General features: G+C 37.5%; 1 protein-coding gene across 2 annotated transcripts in view; it reads left to right on the top strand.

The window, feature by feature from the left end:
- The window catches only part of RSRC1 (arginine and serine rich coiled-coil 1), a 164,618-nt gene that overhangs the window by 50,943 nt on the left and 92,909 nt on the right, over positions 1-20,766 (top strand). For both annotated transcript variants that reach the window (XM_081955300.1, XM_081955299.1), the window contains one exon: positions 7,832-7,868. In XM_081955300.1, coding sequence (XP_081811426.1) covers positions 7,832-7,868 — 37 coding nt within the window. The remainder of the gene's footprint in view (positions 1-7,831; positions 7,869-20,766) is intronic.

The raw sequence follows: 20,766 nt of genomic DNA, 5'->3' as shown, positions 1-20,766 counted from the left end.
AGATGTTGGCTATTTTTTGGTCAGTGGTGAAGGCTGTCTTGATATTGTGCTTGTGGAGAATTTTGCTGATTTTATCTGTGGTGCCTTTGATATAAGGGAGGAGGGCGATGCCATTGTCCTGTATTGTGTCTTGGTTTTTGGGGGGAGTCTCCTTTTGGATTAGGTTGGTGATTGTTTTTCTTTGGAATCCATTGGAGATTAATACATTTGTGAGTTTGTGTAATTCAGTTTTCAGGTGGTCTTTGTCGGCTAGGTGCTTGGTTCTGGAGATGAGGGTCTTGGCTACAGAGTTGATCTGTGCAGGGTGGTGATGGGATTGTGCATTTAAGTAGCGGTTGGTGTGTGTGTTTTTCTGGTAGATGGTGTGTCCTAGGGAGCCATTGGGTTTTTGTAGATTAGGACATCCAGAAAGGGAAGTTGTTTGTTTGTTTCTATTTCCATGGTGAATTGTATTTTGGAGTGTAGGCTGTTGAGATGTGTGAGGAAGTTGTCCAGTTTTTCTTTCCCATGTGGCCAAATCATAGGGAATATATATATACACATACATACATACATACATACATACATACATACATACATACATACATATTCCCATATAATAAAATAATAATAATATATTATATATATTATTTCCATTCAGGCACAAAATACTTATAAATCAGCTTATATAGGATTTTTATTCTTTTCACAATAATTAGCATACTATTTTTGTATAGTAAAATATCTTCAACTGCACAAGTAAACATTTGGTTTATATATATTTGGTTTAAACATTTATTTTATATATATATATGTATTTGTGTTACAATCCCTGGTATGCCCATATATGTGTGTGTGTGTGTGTGTGTGTGTGTGTGTGTGTGTGTGTGTGTATATATATATATATGTATGTATGTATGTATGTATGTATATGTATACACACACACACACACATATGTATATATATGTATTTAGGCATACCAGGGGTTGTAACACAAATACATATATATATATATATATATATATATATATATATATATATATATATATATGTGTGTGTGTGTGTGTGTGTGTGTGTGTGTGTGTGTGTGTGTGTGTGTGTATGTATGTATGAATATATATATGTATGTATGTATGTTGTATTTGTGCTGATAAATAAATAAAGGGAGACTAGTATGGATCCATTTCAAGCTATTTAGCTCTCATCAGCTAGCCATACCCTTACTGGGATTTGAACCTGGGATGTGTTACATATTAGGCAGATTTGTTAGCCACTACACCACAGGCTCTCCTCCTTTATCAGCTAAGCCAGGGAAATAGGTATGTATTTGTGGTATGCCCAAATATGGGAAGGAGCTCACTCCTCCCTCTTTCTGTCCTTCGGCTCATCACAGGTGTGTATGTATGTATGTATATGTACATATATATATATATATATATATATATATATATATATATATATATATATATATATATATATATATATATATATATATATATATATATATATATATATATATATATATATATATATATATATATATATATATAATTTGTGTTACAACCCCTGGTATGCCTAAATATGGGAGGAAGGTCACACTCCCTCATTCTGTCCTTCGGCTTCATCACAGAAGACCATGCAGGCAGAAAACCATATTTTTATTTTTAATGTTGCCTTTTATATTTGTGTTGTATTTGTACTGATAAATAAAGGGAGACTAGGATAGATCTATTTCGAGCTAATTAGCTCTCATCAGCTAGCCATACCCTTACTGGGATTAGAACCCAGGCTGTATATATCTTAGGCAGGAGTCTTAACCACTAAGCCACGGGTTCTCTTCCTTATCAGTTGAGCCAGGGAAATAATGATGAGAGCTAATTAGCTCGAAGTTTTCTAGATATATTTGCCTAATACGTTTTTTAAAAATGCCTTGTTCATCCTTCTGTGCCAAATACTTTTAAAACAACAGACTGAGGACCTGAAGGAATATAAGAAATGAATGGACACCAATGTGTCCAAATATCTTATTTTGCTTAAAAGGAAATGCTGGCAAATATATGCTCAGAAAGGGATTTTTTTTCCTAAGCCCTGTGGATTTTTTTTTTGTTTCTGGCAAGTTTTTGTGCAGGTTAGAAATGAAAACCATTCATCTGGTGCCCCAAAGAACAGCCTTATTGAATGGAGTAACAGTGTAATGTACCATTGAAAGCAGGATTGAAAGTGATTATCTTGTTAACTCTTGACAGTTACCGCCAGCTTGAAATAGAACTGGCAGGATTGATTTGCAAATGAATTACAGCTTTTTCATTTTGTGCCAGGATCATCTTTTTATATTCTGATATGACAGATGCTGGGTTCCCTGCTTTTGTTTCTTTTCAGTTCTATGCTTGCAAATAAAAAACAAAAGATGATGACAGTAATTTTATTTGCATCTTTTTCTTTAGGAGTTTATTCTTTGTAGATAAGTTTTTAATTTTATGTTTTTACTTACTGCTACTTTTAGAATGAAGTCATTAATTTAACTAGTTTTTATATTTATAATATAAATGTAAATATAAAAGGAAAATGGGAAAATGTAGAATAAATGAATGAATTCTTTGCCTTAAGTAGTCAGTTTTGAATGAAGACCACTAATGATAGTTTGTGTACTATTTATGCCTGATAGTAGCCAGACCATGATTCCCAGCCCAGTCCTAATTTGACAGTAGAAAGCCTGTTGGTTATTTCTTACAGCTCTTTTGTTTATAGATATTATTTGACTATGAACATATATTGTGTTTTGTGGAGTAAAATAATTGCTAGTCACATGTATTAAAATGTTCTAATTCACATAATCCTGTCAGTAACTATAATAAATAAGACAAGTAATTGTTTTTACACAAATTTAAGTTTTATTAATTGTATATAAAACCTTTGTTACATATTTACATTATATTGAGAATAAAACATTCTCTTTTTTAAAATGATCCTTTAAACTTGGTAGATTTAGCATTTTAACAATTTGATTCCAATAAATAATTTTATATTATAATTAAGTGAACTTCAGAAACACTCTTTACAACATTGAAATTTTTAGAAATAAAGAATTAAAGGAGTGCTTCCTAAGGCTTAGTGATATTCAAAGCAGTCTAATTGTAATAAACTTTTTTATTCACAAACCTCTACATTTACCACAATACCATCAGATTGTCCAGAATTTGAGGTTTGGAGTTTGATACGGAAAATAATAATCCTTCCTTAAATAGTTAGGTTATGTGGTGGAAGCAATGTGTGAGAGTTGTATGTATGTATAGATTGATTGTGCTTTCATAGTGGCCAATAACAGGGCTTAACAGGTCTCTTTATCAGTTGAAATATTAGTATGAATAATAAAATAGTACAAAATACCATAAAACAATATACATATATATTGAGACACCAGCAGAAAGTCCAGAAACACTAGCTAATGGGCAAAGAGAAATGGTTAACCTATCCAGATTTTCTTGTTCAGGAACATGGAGAATTTAAAATGAAATGATCGTTGAATTAATAAACGAATTATGGAAGAAAACAATTAACTTTAGAGAGATTTATTTCTCAAATTTTAAAATTTCATAATTAATAGAGAAATTGAACATAGATAAAGAAGTAATTGGAATTGAAAAATATAAAATGGAATTCAAAATTTAATTGTGATGAACATGTGTTGCTAAAACACAAACTTTTGCTCAGATTTGAAATGAAAGGACCATTCCCAATGGTAGCTTGTCACAGAAAAGTATACATATTCTAATGAGGTTCTCAATTAAGAAGACTAGAAAATGAAGATAGAAATGGTGAAATTAGTACAGAATGTAATTGTTTCAGAAATGATATATAATGCAGTTTCAAATATCAAATATTTTACTATGAAAATTATTTGATGGAGCATCTAAGCAACATGCTTGGGTGTAGAATAAGTGTAGAATAAGTGTATGTAGCTGACACTGACATCATCATTATCTAGATTATATTCCTGTCTCCTATTTGCTCCACAACAGCAGCCCTCTAGAAGTTGTCAGCAGCTAGAAAGAAATAGATAAAATTGACATGAATAATGAAAAATGAACTTTCCTTCCATAGTTTTTAAGACTAATTCTGACAACAAACTTTCAGAATAAATTCTCAAAACGAAATTTTGCCTTATCCTTTATAGCCTGAGATCCTAGGGGATGTCCCTTCAGAGTCTTTTGATCTGCCCTCTATTTAGCTGTGGGCTGTACATTCTTTTAATCTGACTGTTTCCAAACCAGCATGTCTTTGCCCAATCTGACATCATACCATCTCCTAAGGTTTTCTCACATCCCATTACCTGCTGCCTCCTCCCCAGTTGACTCCACAAACTCCTTCAGGAGTCAAGGGTCTGCAACCATGCTGCACTCACCTCTGTTTCAACTCACCCCTGCCCCCAAGGGTAGCAGTTGCCTTGGCAAGGCACACCTCATCAGCAGTGGAAGGAAGAAGACAGTGAAGGTCAGCAGGGAGATAGAGGTAGGGAGGTAGCAGAGTGCAGGGTGGCCCAAAGGGCAGAGATGGGAGAGAAAGGCAGGTGGAGAGAGTTGAAACACATGTAGTCATGAATGCAGATGGGCTGCCAAGCCTCAAGAATTTGATCACGCAACAGCCATAACTTCAAGGACCAGTCATAACTACCATTCGTTCAACACTGTTGTAACTTTGAATGGTTGCTTAACAAATGGTCCTTAAGCAAGGATTACCTTTGCTAATTCACCAGCTGCAGAAAAATATTTTTTTCATTATTGAACAATGGTGATTATATTATTGACATAAGTTATTTATTATGTATAATTCCAGTTTGGTAAATGGAGCCCTTTTTCTTATAGTTATTATTAGCGAGTTGATTCTTTCACTCAATTGTATTTTAAATAAAATGATAAATTACTGCCAGGGGTGGTGGCAGCCATTATAGTTTCAAATCTGGGTTATAAGTATCTTTTTGGGGTCAGTTGTAACTTGGGGTAATTGCTAAGTGATCGGTCATAAAGTAAGGAATACTTGTATCACAAAATCATACTCCATGATAAATCCCAGAGTTGAAAGAAAATTGCACTGAAAATCCCGCGTGCCATAAAGTAGTTAGATTTAGGATTTTTAAAACATTTTTAATCCCACCTTTATAATTTTTTATAAATAACCCAAGGTGACAAACAATGCTTTTTTCTGTGCATAATCCCCACAACAACAATCCTTTGAGGTGAGTTGGGCTGACGCAGAATAACTGGTCCATAGTCACTACTAATTTCCTAATGTTTGCCTTATATACAGTATGTTCAGCTAGAGCACTTCCTGCTTCAGAACCTTCTGTTATTCCAATATTACTATCTGTGCTCCTTCAACTACAAATTGGATGAACAGACAGTGACACTTTTTCAATATTATTACATTAAACCAAGTGGATTTTGATTGATAACCTAATATTCAACTAATGCAAAACATCAATCATGGCAAGTATATTAATTATTTAATATTGCAGTCTAATTCAGAAATCAATGTGCTGCATGAGGGAAAGAAAAACTCACTGTTCCCAGAAGACGTAAAGACAGGGAATGATTTTTTTTTTAAAAAAAATATTCTATACTCTTGTGTGTTAGTTCAATACAGATCTTTATTCATTTGCCAATAATATCTTTCCCGTTTCCACTTCAGGACCATTTTATCAGTTTTAAGATCTATAATTGAATTAAGTCTGCTTTCAGCACAGAGCAAAAACAGTTGTGCAAATATTGATGAAGTTGTGACAAGCACAGCATAGGAGACAGACCACTAAAGAGAACAAATTTGATACCATTAGCAAGAAGCTTTGTGTGTCAGTGACCTGGGTTCTGCTTCCTAGCAATTAAGTTCATTATGACCTTCAGCTCCAATATAAATAGAGGAGTTCAGTTTTCTGTTAATAATGTATGATGTGGTATAGCAAATTTTGATTATTATTCTACATGTTTCATGAGGCTAATTTTTTCTATGCAGATTTTTTTAAAAAAACACAACAGTAACAGATGTTTGTAGCACATTTTAAATCTGAAAAATATGAATAAGGTATATATGGAAATGATTGAAAATAGATTTTCAAAATGCATTCAATGATTTGAGCAATTAATATTTACAGATGCTGTATATAATTAGTCTTATAATTGCTGTTAGTAATGGGAACATTGAAAATAGTCCGATGCAAGAATTTTGTTATGATAATTTACTGTAGCTATAAATCCCTGAATACTCTGTCAAAACCTAGTTGCTCATCATTTTACAAGCAAAGTAAAATAAATAGTTCAGTGCTATCTCTGGAAATTCTTCCTACTGTAATACAACTTTTATATAGAAATTCTTCATTTTTATAGCTTTTACTCAGAATTGTCCCCTGACAGCATCCAAAACTTATTTACTTGATACATGGATAGACCAAATTATCACTCAGAGACAGCGATCCATTAAACTAGTTGAGCATCTGGTAAGTCACTTTAGGTCAGTAATTCATTCAGTTAGTATATTTATATTGGCTGTATAATTCTCTAGATAGATAACAATAAAAATAAGAGATACAATATTATAAACAACATGAAAAGAATTGCAGTGTAAGCATTTTAATATATTTAAGTATTTTTAACGTATATAGTTTTAAAACTGATCTAATCAATATATAATTTCTGAATTTCCTTCCTTTTGTAATGCATCTTTAAGAAAGGCTTATATTAAATAACCTAAATTATAGTTTGTTTATAATAGAAAAATGCAAAAAAGAATGTCATGTTTTTAAAAAATCTGAATAGTAAGGAAATAATATAGAAAAGCTGCATTCCGATAATATTCTCTTTAAAAAATCACAAACCAATTTTAAAAATAAGAAAAAGATTGGTTTATGTTTATTTTCATTGCATGGAAAATAATTTTAAATTCTTAAATTTACTTAAATTCTAAAGTAATTTGGCACCTGGCTTCGTTGAATGGCTAAAATGTTTAATGCATGTGATGATAGAGAAATAAAAGCTCTGGTTTATCATGTTTATTTTTTATTGCCAAAAATACAAATGAATTTTTGCTTAAGATAAAAAGCAAGGATTCCTGGCAGCATGTGAGTTCTGTGTTATGAATTTATTCATGAACATTGTATTGTGATCCCGAAAAGAATGCTGTTTAGCAGGATGGTAAGAGATAGATATAAAACAGTGGAGAAAGTTAGCAATAATTTAGGTTATCAATTATTTATGTTGGATCTACTGTCACAAAATATGAGCTATCTTGTTCCTTCTTTATAGAATTGATCAAAGAATATTGAACAAATTGACACAACTCAAATTTTATTTTTGTTTGTTGCGTACTATACATTGATTCTCCTAAACCCGCATCACTCTGAAGTTAGATGAATCAGCTAAATTTTTAAATCATATTAAGTCAACTTTGTTTAGATGTTAAGATCATACAGTTTTACATAGAAATATTTTTTTTATTCCTGGGAGAATAAACAGTTGTATATTTCTCAATTGCATAATTTAAGCTTTGCACATAATTGAAAACATTTCTTTTTATAAATGGTATATACATTCTGGTTCTAATAAAGGGGTTTAAATTTCCAAGTATCAGCAATCATATGCATTTACTTATTACGTTATATATTTCTATTATGTTTTAGATTTTATGGTAAAGACATTTTGGAATTATATTATAGGATCCATTTAAGTTTTATTCAATAATATAGCTTCAGACATTAAAACAAACTAAACAAAAGAACAGATGATTATAACTTTTGAAGTTCAACATAAATAATTGTATACCAATGATTAATAATTGTTTATATTGTTTGTTCTTCTATTTCAGAGATGCTGGAAACATCAAAACTGGATTAGAACATCTGGTAAATTCTAATTTTCTCTTGAATATTTGCATCATCTTTGATATCTGCATTCTAAATGAACAGTTCTGAATGAGCTTTGAATCGCTTGAATTGAAAAAGTCAACTATTTCCCAGAGGGTCAGCTTACTGTTATTATGTGTGAAGCACTTACATTTTCATTTCTTATGTTTCAAGGGATTTTAATTTTTTTAATTTTTTGATGTGGAGATGAAATTAAATGGGCTATAATCCTTGGATTGATGATTGCCTTAATTATAAACTAAAAGTTGTTCTCCATTGGGTTTGTGTTTTTTTGTTTTGTTTTTTGTTTTGCATATCTAGATATGAAAATAACAGTCTGTGACTTACTCAGCAACTTACAATCTTACAATAGCTTCCCCATTGATTTTCTGGGGAAGCCAGCAGGAAGGTTGCAAATAGCGATCATGTGACACTGGGCATTGCAGTCAATCATAAGTGCAAACCAGTTGCCAAGCATTCAGATCATGATTACCTGCCCATGGGGTTGCTGGGATGAATAGAACTCTGAGAATTGATTGTAATCACCATTCGTACATGCCATGATAACCTCAAATTGTCATAGGTGAACAGTACACTACCTGTACTGTTCTGTATGTTCCCACCAATTTATTTCATTGCAACAATTCTTGCAACAATATCTTGCACTTACTTGGTGCTGTTACAGTTCATAAATTTGATTCATTTCTTTCTTGGATGGTTTCATTGCTTGTCATGATAACAACAGTAGAACTGCTGTCTCAGTCTATTGCATCTGGAGATAGACACATTCCTACCTATCACCTGAGGAGTTTGATAAAGATTTCTCTAATAGTTCAGGAGGTGCTTTATCCATCCAGAAAGCTGTTAACATTATGTTCATATTCTAAGAGGAATTTTTTTTTAATAACTTCTTCCAAATTTTTAACCTGAATATCTATTCTTTACTCTGGGGTCCTCTTATTCCTGCTGATTTGAAAAAAAAGTACTCTGTCTTCCTTAAAGGTTTATTTGACAGCTATTTCTTCCTTTCATGTTTCTATTCAGGAACTTCTTTTTTCATATCTAGCTTTAAAAATATACTGTAGTGGGCAAATTCATTCATTCAGTTTGTTTCGATCAGGCTCAGTTAACCTTTGGTATAGCTTCTCTGTGGTATTAATTTAATTCTTCTGTAGGCTGCTTCAACCTACTGGCTATTGTGTCTAGAATTACTCTCTATGAAGCTTGCATTTCTGGTTGCAATCATGACAGTTACTTGAAAAGATTAACTTTTATCTCACAAATAATTTATTTTAAAAGAAATCATCTTATGTTTGCTGAGAATACATTAATACAATAAATTAGTTAGACTATAATTCAACCACAGTAAAATAGGGTGTGTTATGAGCCAAGACTTTATCAGTCTGTATTTGGAAATCTCATAATATTTTAACTCTTCATTTTCGATTACTTCTTCAACTCTATATTCCCACCAATTTTTCATTATTGGCACATAATATGTTTTTTGCAAGTATTGCAGTGAATCATTTAGGTGATTGTGTTATGTTGTTGTTTATTATCTGTGTAATCATCTCCTGTTGATTTATAATGTGAAATAAAGTATTGGAAGAGGAGCAGTATTGGAAGAATTCAAAGGTCCACCCAGAGCAAAGAAATCAAAATCTTGCCAGAAATAATTCAGACTGTGGAGGCAAGACATAAATAGTAAGCAGCAGCCTAGCTATTGAATTTTTTTCATTCTCAAACCAGGCATCCTCTCGTCTGCCTTTTCCTCAGAAAAAACAAAGTTCCCTAACTAAAACAGTAGAATAATTGAAACAAAGAATCTTTGAGCATGTAATACAGCACAAAAACAACAGAATAAAATTTCCAGCATTGAAACTTGCCCCAAAGAAACAGCTAGCACAAGTATTAAAAGAATCAATACTATAATGTCAAATATAAGTACCAGATCACTGCAAGAAACAAACCAACTATAGATAGTCTTTTATTTACAACCACAATTAAGCTAATAATTTCTGTTGCTCTGTTAAGTGAGTCTTTGCCCCATTTTATGACCTTTCTTGCCACAGTTGTTAAATGAATCACTGCAGTTAAGTTAGTGATGTTGTTAAAGTGAATCTGGTTTCGCCATTGACTTTGCTTGTCAGAAGGTTGCAAAAGATTATCATATGACCCTGCAACACTGCAACCATCATAAATACATGCCAGCTGCCAAGCACCTGTTTATTGTGTATTTTTGGCTGTCCATAGATGTGTGGAAAGACGGGTCGACTGCTTTCATCCATTACTTTTTTTTTAGCTTTCTTGGTTAGGTTGTTAAAGGGTCTCTTGATTGAATTATCTAGTTTCTATATTAGGTTGGTTCAACCTTTATCTGCTGGGATGATGATGATGGTTTGATCCTTATTATGTTTTCAAGGGTTACCCTCTTCTGTGAGTTACAGGTAGTCTTCAATCTATGATCACAATTGGGACAGAATCTTGGTTGTTGAGCAAAATGTCATTAAGCGAAATGCCCACCTGGACAGCCATTCCAGATCTCCCAGTTACAGTCATTACCGTATTTTTTGGAGTATAAGACATACCTCCCCCCCCAAAAGAGGGTGAAAATTTGAGTGCATCTTATACACCAAATGTATCCCCCACCAGAGGCCAAAAATGTGAGGCATGGAGGCAGCAATGGTCTGTGGCAATCCCTGCAGCCTGGAACAGCTGATTGGGGATATTCCAGCAGTCTGATCCACCCATCAATCAGCTGTGCTGAATATGGCTGCAATAAGTGCTGAAGTTGACCTTGCTGGTCAGAGTTTGCAGCAGCAATCACATTCAGAAAGACACAGTAATTGATTCAGCAGGATTCAAAATAATAACAACAACAACAACAACAACAACAACAACAACTGGAAAAACATACTTGATTCAGAAAGATGCAACTAAAGGAACAATACCTGAAAACTACAGACCAATAACATGCTTGCCAACAACCTTTAAATTACTCACAGGCATTATTGCAGATAACATTATGGATTGTTTGGAAACAAACAACATCTTGCCAGTAGAGCAAAAAGGCAACAAAAGAAGGAGTAGGGGCACAAAAGATCAGCTCCTAATTGATAAAATGATATTAGAAAATTGTAAGAAAAGAAAAACGAACTTGAATATGGTCTGGATTGATTATAAAAAAGCATTCGACTCATTGCCACATAGTTGGATCATAAAATGCTTAGAAACAACTGGCATTAGTAAAAATATTACATCCTTCACTGAAAAGGCGATGAAACAATGGAGAACTGAGTTGGCAGTAGGGAATGAGAACTATGGAATGGTTAATATCAAGCGAGGAATTTTCCAGGGTGATTCACTTTCACCTCTTCTCTTCACCTCATCGCGATGATCCCACTATCAGTAATCTTAAAAAAAATGAAATTAGGCTACCAAACAGCCAAAGAAGCTGAAAAATTTCACATTTATTATATATGGATGATTTGAAACTCTATGGAAAGTCAGAAATAGAAATCCAATCACTGACAAACACAGTCCGAGTATTCAGCACCGATATTTCAATGCAGTTTGGCATGGAAAAATGTGCCACTGTATCCATAAAAAGGGGCAAAATCACTACATGTGAGAGAATTGAAATGCCCAATGGCCAACTAATTAAATGCAACAAAAATGAAGCCTACAAATACTTAGGCATTTTGCAGTTGGATAACATCAAACATGGACAAGTAAGAAATATTGTCAGGAGAGAGTACACGAACAGAGTTAGGAAAATTTTGAAATCTAAATTAAATGGTGGAAATACAATCAAGGCCATAAATACCTGGGCAATACCAGTTATAAGATACACAGCTGGTATAGTTAACTGGACACAAGCTGATTTGGACATTTTGGACCGAAAAACCAGGAAACTAATGACAATGCACTACAGTTTACATCCACGTGGTGACACTGATAGACTATACCTGCCCCGAAAATCAGGTGGCAGAGGATTATTACAAGTGAAGCAAATAGTTGAAGAAGAAAAACATGCACTAGCTGATTATTTAAAAGAAAGTCAAGAACTTCTATTAATCGAAGTAAAGAACAAAAATCTACTGAAGGCCCAACAGACGAAACAAGAATACAGAAAAGATGTGATAAAATCAAGAATGGAGAGTTGGCAGAACAAAGCCTTACATGGTCAATTTCTGGAAAAAATAAAAGATAAAGTGGACAGTGAAAAAACTTGGTTATGGTTAACAACAGGTACATTAAAGAAAGAAACAGAGTCACTAATCCTGGCTGCGCAAGAACAAGCTATCCGAACAAATGCCACTAAGGCCAAAATCGAAAAATCCTCTGATGATGCCAAATGCAGACTCTGCAAAGAAGTTGATGAAACTGTTGACCACATACTCAGCTGCTGTAAAAAAATCGCGCAGACTGATTATAAATTGCGGCACAATTCAGTAGCACAAATGATCCACTGGAATTTGTGCAAAAATTATAATATTAAAACAACAACAAACTGGTGGGAACATAAGCCTGAAAAAGTCACCGAAAATCAAGATCAAGATCTTGTGGGATTTTCGTATACAAACAGACAAAATACTAGCGCATAACACACCAGACATCACACTGGTTGGGAAAAAGAAGGTTACAATCATAGACATCGCAATACCAGGTGATAGCAGGGTTGAGGAGAAGGAACATGAAAATGTCACGAAATACCAGGACTTAAAAATTGAAATCCAACGATTATGGCACAAACCAGCAGTGGTAATTCCAGTGGTAATCGGCACACTGGGTGCTATTCCAAAAGCACTGGAATTACATTTAAAACAGTTAAAACTTGACAAAATCACCATCAGTCAAATGCAAAAAGCTGCACTGCTTGGATCTGCACGTATATTACGAAAATACGTTACGACGTCCTAGGCCCCTGGGTGGGGCCCGACTAGTAATCAATGCCAAATCTGGCGAATCAACTGGCCGCTGTGATACAATCGTATAATAATAATAATAATTCCAGTGGTAATTCCAGTGGTAATCGGCACACTGGGTGCTATTCCAAAAGCACTGGAATTACATTTAAAACAGTTAAAAATTGACAAAATCACCATCAGTCAAATGCAAAAGGCCGCACTGCTTGGATCCGCACACATATTACAAAAATACGTTACGACGTCCTAGGCCCCTGGGTGGAGCCCGACTAGTAATCAATGCCAAATCCGGCGAAACAACTGGCCGCTGTGATACAATTCTGTTGATGCAATAATAATAATAATATACCAAAAGCAGGTTTTTCCAAGGTAGCAATAAATACAAGCAAAACACAAGCAGTTTCACTTTCAGTTCTTGGCTAAGCCAGGCTCATTCCTGTCTCATTGTTGCTCACCCAGCACATTTCAGAGTCCAAATAGCTGCTGACTTGGTTGCTATGCCTATTAGTTGGCTGACCTTGTTACCATGTGTCAGCTGAATACCATGGATGCTGGTAGGCAAGGCAGAACTCTTTTTGTTCTTACTTTCCTCCCCCAAAACTAAGGTGCATCTTATACTCCGGAGTGTCTTATACAGAGGTGGGTTCCTACCGGTTCTGCCCGGTTTGGCAGTGACCCAGGCTGGCTAAGCCCCCGAACCAGTTCCCCGTTTGCCTCCGCCGCCACTGCCATCTTTTTTTTTAGTTCTACACATGCACAGAACAATTTCCATTGAACTCTGCATGTGGGCGCATCTAGTACACTCAAGCGAACCAGCAGCAACGCTGGCTGAAACACACCTCTGGTCTTATACTCCGAAAAATATGGTAAGTGAGCGCACAAGTGGATTAAGCAATTGCTTGGGGTTTCCTCAGTGAGTGGCAGGGCCTCTGGAGCTTAGCACCCACTGATATGCAGAAAACTGTTATAAGATAGGAATCCCAGGACTTTTTATCCCTCTAAGCCCCAGAGGATCAGATTCTTTCCCTGCCAAATGCCTGAATTTTGATCATGCAACTATTTGGGCAATGCTTTAGTCGTAAATTCAGTTAGGGGTCATAATTCCCTTTGTTCAGCACTGTGGTAATTTCAAACATTCACTTTATGATCAGCAGGAATATTAATATTTGAACCTGTATGTCAATGTTGGAATGTCAATATTGAACATGCACAATCTTTTTTTTTTGTTAAACCTTTGTTAAAGATTGGAATGTTTCTGTCAGGCCTGTAATTATATTCTTTTTTGGATCTTTGGCCTGCCACACTTTCTTAGAATTTTCTATGCTGTTTCAATAGTGTAGTAGTTGGGAGGGGGGAATAGAAAGGAGTAGGATTGTAGAATGGATTGTTGACATTCTTTTGTAGAAGCCAAGGTCATCTTTTGTCTTCGCATCTCGACACCTGGGCGGAAGAAGATGGGTGTACATGCCAGCGTGGAAGATGATGATTGGAACATGTGATGGATTTGTGGGTGTGGGGAGAGATCATGAACTTTAACTGGGTGAACCCACAGCATGTACTTCCAGAGTTGAAATTTCCATAGCAGTACTAACATGCCTGCGGAATAAATTGCACCATTAAGGATGTTTTGCCTTGGACAATGATTTATTTCTGCATGGTATTTAGAACCCTAACATTATTTCAACTCTCTACTTTAAAATTTTTTCACTAGCTCCCTCCCCCTATCAAGGGGGAAGGGCTGGTGATGAAAGATCTGGTGATGAGGTCTCGGCATTCTCAATGCTGACCGGGACAGCGTAAATATCAGCGAAGAATAAATGAGAAGCTTTTGGTGATAAGAAGCTGAGTGCGGAACTTCAAAGGCAATGGAATGCTGCCACCAGTTTAATTGCATCTGGAGGAATGCAGGAGGAGACGTGACAAGACGAAGGAAATCTCAGACGGACTTCTTCAGCAAAATTGTGAGTGCATGCTCCCCCTCCTTCCCCCCCAGCTTAGAAGCAAGATTGGAAAAAAAAAACACCCTTAGAACGGAGGTTTGGGCTCCTTCCAGTCGGCAATAAATGAAATGGCTTGTCACCCTGCAGATAGCTGGGAGAAAGATTCCCTTTCAAAATGGGAATTTCAAAGGAGGCAGGAAGAAGGAATTTTTCCAGCATCTGTCACTTGCAAGCCACCACAAATGGGGCTGCAACCAGTAAATGAAGCAAATTGGGCAGTAAATTGGGCTTTCCTCCCAGGACTTGGATGGAAGAGATGCTACTTACAAACTCCTTTGCCATCAGCATGGGGAAATGCTCCAAGCCAGCAGAGGGCACCTACTTGGCCCATAACTCATCCAAGCCAGCAAAGGGCACCTACTTGGCCCATAACTCCTCCAAGCCAGCAGGAGGGTCCTTGGCACGTAAAACCCCCTAGTCAGCCATCATTGGTTGAGCTGCAACCTGTGAAGCAGGCAACCCCGGGATGGGTCTTAACCCCAGGTCATGGATGGGAGGGATGCCAGTGGGCACCTGCCCTCCCTCAGCAGATGGCACCATGGCAGAAAGCTGGGCAGTGGCCAACCGAGGGATTGACCTCCCCACCGGTTCCAGTCTCCCCTGCAAGGCCCCAAAAGGTTCTTACCAGACCTTCCTACAGAGAAGAAATCTCCATGGAAGAAGGTATTATCAAAGGGAGGCCTGCGGGATGGATGGCGGGAAATTGTGCGCCTGTAAGGCCCCAAGTGGTTCTTACCCCACCTTCCTACAGAGTAGCAATCACCAACATGGAAGAAGGGATTACCAAAGCCAGGCCTGCAAGATGGGAAGCGGGACAAGGTGCATCTGCAATGCCCCAAAAGGTTCTTACTCCACCTTCCTACAGAGAAGCAATCTCCACCATGGAAGAAGGGTTTACCAAGGGGGCAGCTGCAAGTTGGAGAGCAAGGCAGTGTGATGAAACGGTTCCTAAGTTTAGAGATGTAACTAGGTTCCATTCCTCATGGGGGCCAATTAAATGCCACCATTGTTGTCAACTTGGCCACAGAGCGTCAGAGTGTTTGGCTCCAGCCCCAATGCCACAAACGTGCGCACCAACCACCACGGCGGTAAAGAGAGGGTCCCAGATGCCACCACAGAAGAGTCATCTGGGCCAACAACCTCTGGAAGAGGATCCCCAACTTAAGGTGAGGAAGTGTCCTACCAAGGGGGAGGCCTCGGAAGAGGAAAAGGGCAGACAATCTCCGGAGGAGGATCCCCAACTTAAGGTGACAAAGAGTCCAACTAAGGGGGAGGCCTCGGAGGGGGAAAAGCCTAAACGACCTCTGGAAGAGGATCCCCAACTTCAGGTGGCGAAGAGTCCTACCAAGAGGGAGGCCTTGGAAGAGGAAAAGGGCAAACAATCTCCGGAGGAGGATCCCCAACTGAAGGTGACAAAGAGTCCAACTAAGGGGGAGGCCTCGGAGGGGGAAATGCCCAACCAACCTCTGGAAGAGAACCCCCAACTTCAGGTGACGAAGAGTCCTACCAAGGGGGAGGCCTCGGAGGAGGAACAAGGCCAGCCGTGGATGATTGAATCCAAGAGCCCAGAACCTACAGCACCTGCAGCAGAGAGCCCGAAACGGCCTTGGGAAGAGGTCGCAATGGACTTCATCATGGAACTCCCAGACAGCAGTGGGCATAAAGTAATTTGGACAGTTATTGATTTGGTTTCTAAGCAGGCACACTTCATTGCTTGCTCAGGATTGCCATCCGCAAACGAATTAGCGAAAATGTTTGTGAAACACATTTATCGCCTGCGTGGAGTACCCAAGAGGATCATTTCAGACCGCGGAGTCCAGTTCACAACCAAGTTCTGGAGAGAGGTCCTGAGATCCATTGGGTCCACACAAGAACTGAGCTCAGAGGTTCATCCCAGCATGAACGGCGCAGCAGAGGGAGCCAATGCGGTGGTGGAACAATACATCCGGTGTGTTGTGGACTATCAGCGAGACAACTGGTCGGACTTGCTACCCTTCGCCGAAGTGGCGTACAACGATGCGGTCCACAGCAGCAGAGGATTAGCGGGTTTCCAGATTACCAGTGGCATGGAAGTTGTTGCCATGCCTGAGTTGCCTGGAGAACCTCCTTCTTTCATGTCTTTGAGTGAATGGATGGACATGCTAAAGAAAGGATGGGAGAATACGAAGAAGGCTCTAGCAGTTGCAGCAGAAGCCTACCAGAAGCAAGATGATCAACGTCGCTCACTCCTAAACCCCTACCGTGTGGGGGACAATGTTTTTGTATCTACCAAATACATAAGATTAGAAATGCTTAGCAAGGAATTGGGTCCAAAATTTCTAGGTCCATTCCCAATAGTGAAGATAGTTAACTCAGTTACAGTTCAACTCAGTCTACCCAGAAGTCTAGGGGAAATTGACCCAGAATTTCATTGTAGTTTGTTGAAACCAGTAATTGGGTCTAACAGAAGAGCATCCACCCAAGCTCAATCTCCTCCTTTAGTGATGGAAGGGGAAACACAATCTGAGGTGGAAAAAATTGTAGATTTCAGGCTGAATAGGGGTTGCTTACAGTACTTAGTGCATTGGAAGGGTTACCCTTGGTCTGAAGTTAATTGGGTAAACAGTGGGAACCTGAAAGTGGAGAAGTTAGTAAAGCAATTCAATGGGAAGTTTCCTGAGAAGTCAAGGGGTTCCCCTGGGTGGAGAAGAGGTGGTTAATTTTGTTATGTTAACTTTTATGTTATTCTCTTTGCAGGAAACGTTTTTCTTTTGAGGAGAGGCCGCCTGTCAGGCCTGTAATTATATTCTTTTTTGGATCTTTGGCCTGCCACACTTTCTTAGAATTTTCTATGCTGTTTCAATAGTGTAGTAGTTGGGAGGGGGGAATAGAAAGGAGTAGGATTGTAGAATGGATTGTTGACATTCTTTTGTAGAAGCCAAGGTCATCTTTTGTCTTCGCATCTCGACACCTGGGCGGAAGAAGATGGGTGTACATGCCAGCGTGGAAGATGATGATTGGAACATGTGATGGATTTGTGGGTGTGGGGAGAGATCATGAACTTTAACTGGGTGAACCCACAGCATGTACTTCCAGAGTTGAAATTTCCATAGCAGTACTAACATGCCTGCGGAATAAATTGCACCATTAAGGATGTTTTGCCTTGGACAATGATTTATTTCTGCATGGTATTTAGAACCCTAACAGTTTGATATCTTTAACCTTACAGGAATGACCCACTTGTCCTTGTGGTCAAGGAAAGAATTCTGACCATTTTAAATGTTGGGTTGCAGACTGTCATTAATAGCTTGTTAGCCCATCAGTGGTTTGTGGATAGTTACTGCCTTTCAGAAATATAGATATTCTCCTTGTAATATGTCAATCAATAAACACCAATAGGGATTGCTAAAAGCTCTTCCTGAGTAGTATGTTTCAGGTATTTTTCCCAGTAAAATTATTTATAATCATTGCTATTTGAAGAATTATGATTATTCAATTTATGTACTCATGACAGTCTTGCACTGCATTTCATATGTGACTACAGATATGTGTCAGGCCTGCAGTTATATTCCTTTTAGAATCCTTTCTCTCTCTTTCTTTACTATGCTGTTTCATTAGTGGGCAATTTGGGGGGGGGGGGAAGTAAGGAGTAGAATTGTGGAATGTGTTGTTGTCATTCCTTTCTAGAAATCAAGGTCATTCTTTGTCTCTGCACCTCTGCATCTGACCGGAACTAGATGGGTGGAAATGCCAGCGTGGCAGAGGAAGATTGGACCATGTGATGGATTTAGGGGTGTGGGGACAAGATCATGAACTTTCAACTGGGTGGGAATTCAAGGAAGCTTTCAGATTCAGGATCCCACAGATGTGCCAACATGTCTGTTTTATTAAATTGGAACTTTAAGGATAGCTCTGCCTTGGACTCTGATTTAATTCTGCATGATATTTGGAATGCTGACAATATGCTTACATAAAAGACAGCATGAGTTGTACAATTAGGATTTAGTTTTACAGGTTTTATTTTTTATAAAGGAAATAATAATATTTGTACTTATTCTACTCGCTTTTTTCTTTCAATTTCAAGATTATCTTTTTTTTAATTTCAGTGTATTTTTCAGTACTGATATAAATAGTTGTGTCATGGATAGAGTTATGCTTCCTGAAATGTGTGGAATCCAAAGGTAGCTTCTGATAATTCCCTATGAGTCTGCTTTAAAAAAAGAAATAATATTTCTTTAAGCGTATTTGACAGAAAAAGGAGCATCACAGTTACATCTTAAAGGTAACAAGTTTATTATTGTATAACAACAGCAAAAAACCCAGTGGCTGAATTCTTCCTCTGCTTTTCAGATGTAGACTAGATAATGTCATTGGGGAATACAGCTAAAAGTTAAGCCAGGTTCCTAATAACCTAGTTTCTGCATCTGCAGTAATTACTTGGCCCAATATTCATTATCTTTTCTCTTTCCTTTTGGGAGGAAAGTGTGTGGCTGAGGCAGAACTGTGGTTGCACTTGTTCCATTTGTGCCTTATGCTTCAGCTGAGACTCAGCTTCATTTATACATGTTTCATCTGGATGCTTTGTCTGCAGGCCAAATTATGCTTTGAAATTGCTGCTTTTGGCATACTTTATAAAGTCCATTGCAATTGGGTGGTTATTAGTTTCAAATGAATATAAATAAATACTTTGGATGAAGAGTCATCATACTGAGATATATTAAATGTTACACTGAGTGAAGAAACAATTTGGGAAAATATAACAAAGTGGTATCAGTGAAGTTACAATGCAGTTTTGAACCCCCAAATAGCGTAAAAAATAACTCATGGTAGATACTATAATTGATTTGATATAGGCCAGTGATGGCTAACCTTTTCCGGACTGAGTGCCCAAAGCATGTACCCGAACTCCCAAAATGCAATGCATGCGGCCCACACGTTGTGCCCCTGCACATATACACACCCCTTCCCTCACGCATGCTCAACAGAGACCACCCTGTACCCTGCATGTGCAGCAGAGACCCCCCCTGCACGCACCCTTCCTCTCACGCGTGTGCAGCAGAGACCCAATGACCAGATGGCCAGCGGGAGGCATGCATGCATGTGCAGTGGAACTGAACTAGGGCAACGGCTCACGTGCTCACAGAGAGGGCGCTGCGTGCCACCAGTGGCACACGTGCCATAGGTTCACCATCATGGATATAGGCTGAATACACAGATCCTCCTTGACATACAATCACAATTGAGTCGAAAATTTCTATTGCTAAGTGAGACATTTGTTAAATGAGTTTTGCCCCTCTTTACGATCTTCCTTGCCATAATTGTTAAGTGCAGTTGTTAAGTTGGTAACATGGTAAGTGAATCTGGTTTCCCTATTTTGACTTTGCTTGTCAAAAGGTGATCACATGACCCTGGGACACTGCAACTATCATAAATATGAGTCAGTTGCCAAGCATCTGAATTTTGATCACATGACCATGGGCATGCTGCAATGGTTGTAGATGTGAAAAACGGTCAGAGGTTATTTTTTTTCTGTGCCCTTATAACTTTGAATGGTCCCTAAATGAACTTTTGTAAGATGAGAATTACATGTATAAATAAAAAATATACAGTCTTGTCTATTTCCTTTTCTGCTCTGGAGCCAGTCTGTTTTGCCATATTCCATTCAGATCGTAACATACTATCCTATATTTAGGTTTGCATTAAGACAATTAGATGTTCGTGGATTTTCATTTTCCTAAGGACATTCCACTACTTGACATGATCAGTTCAGTTGAAGAACTTTTCAATACATGTCATCCCTATAAAGTGGACCAGACTAAGAAACAGGCACTGAATGGGTAAAGCTATTTTTATTAGAATAGATATTGTAATAGAATCTTAAATATGCTTCCTGTTCTCCTTCTTTAATCTTCAGGTGAGGGGAAGAAAGACATTTTTGTGTGTATCTTTTTGAGAATGGACTCAAATCATGTTTCTCTGATTATTGCTTTA

Source organism: Natrix helvetica (assembly GCF_964273705.1).
Source record: "Natrix helvetica genome assembly, chromosome: 5".
Taxonomy (NCBI): Eukaryota; Metazoa; Chordata; class Lepidosauria; order Squamata; family Natricidae; genus Natrix; species Natrix helvetica.
The sequence above is the reverse complement of the archived record's forward strand: the minus strand, read 5'-3'. Positions and strand labels throughout refer to the sequence as shown.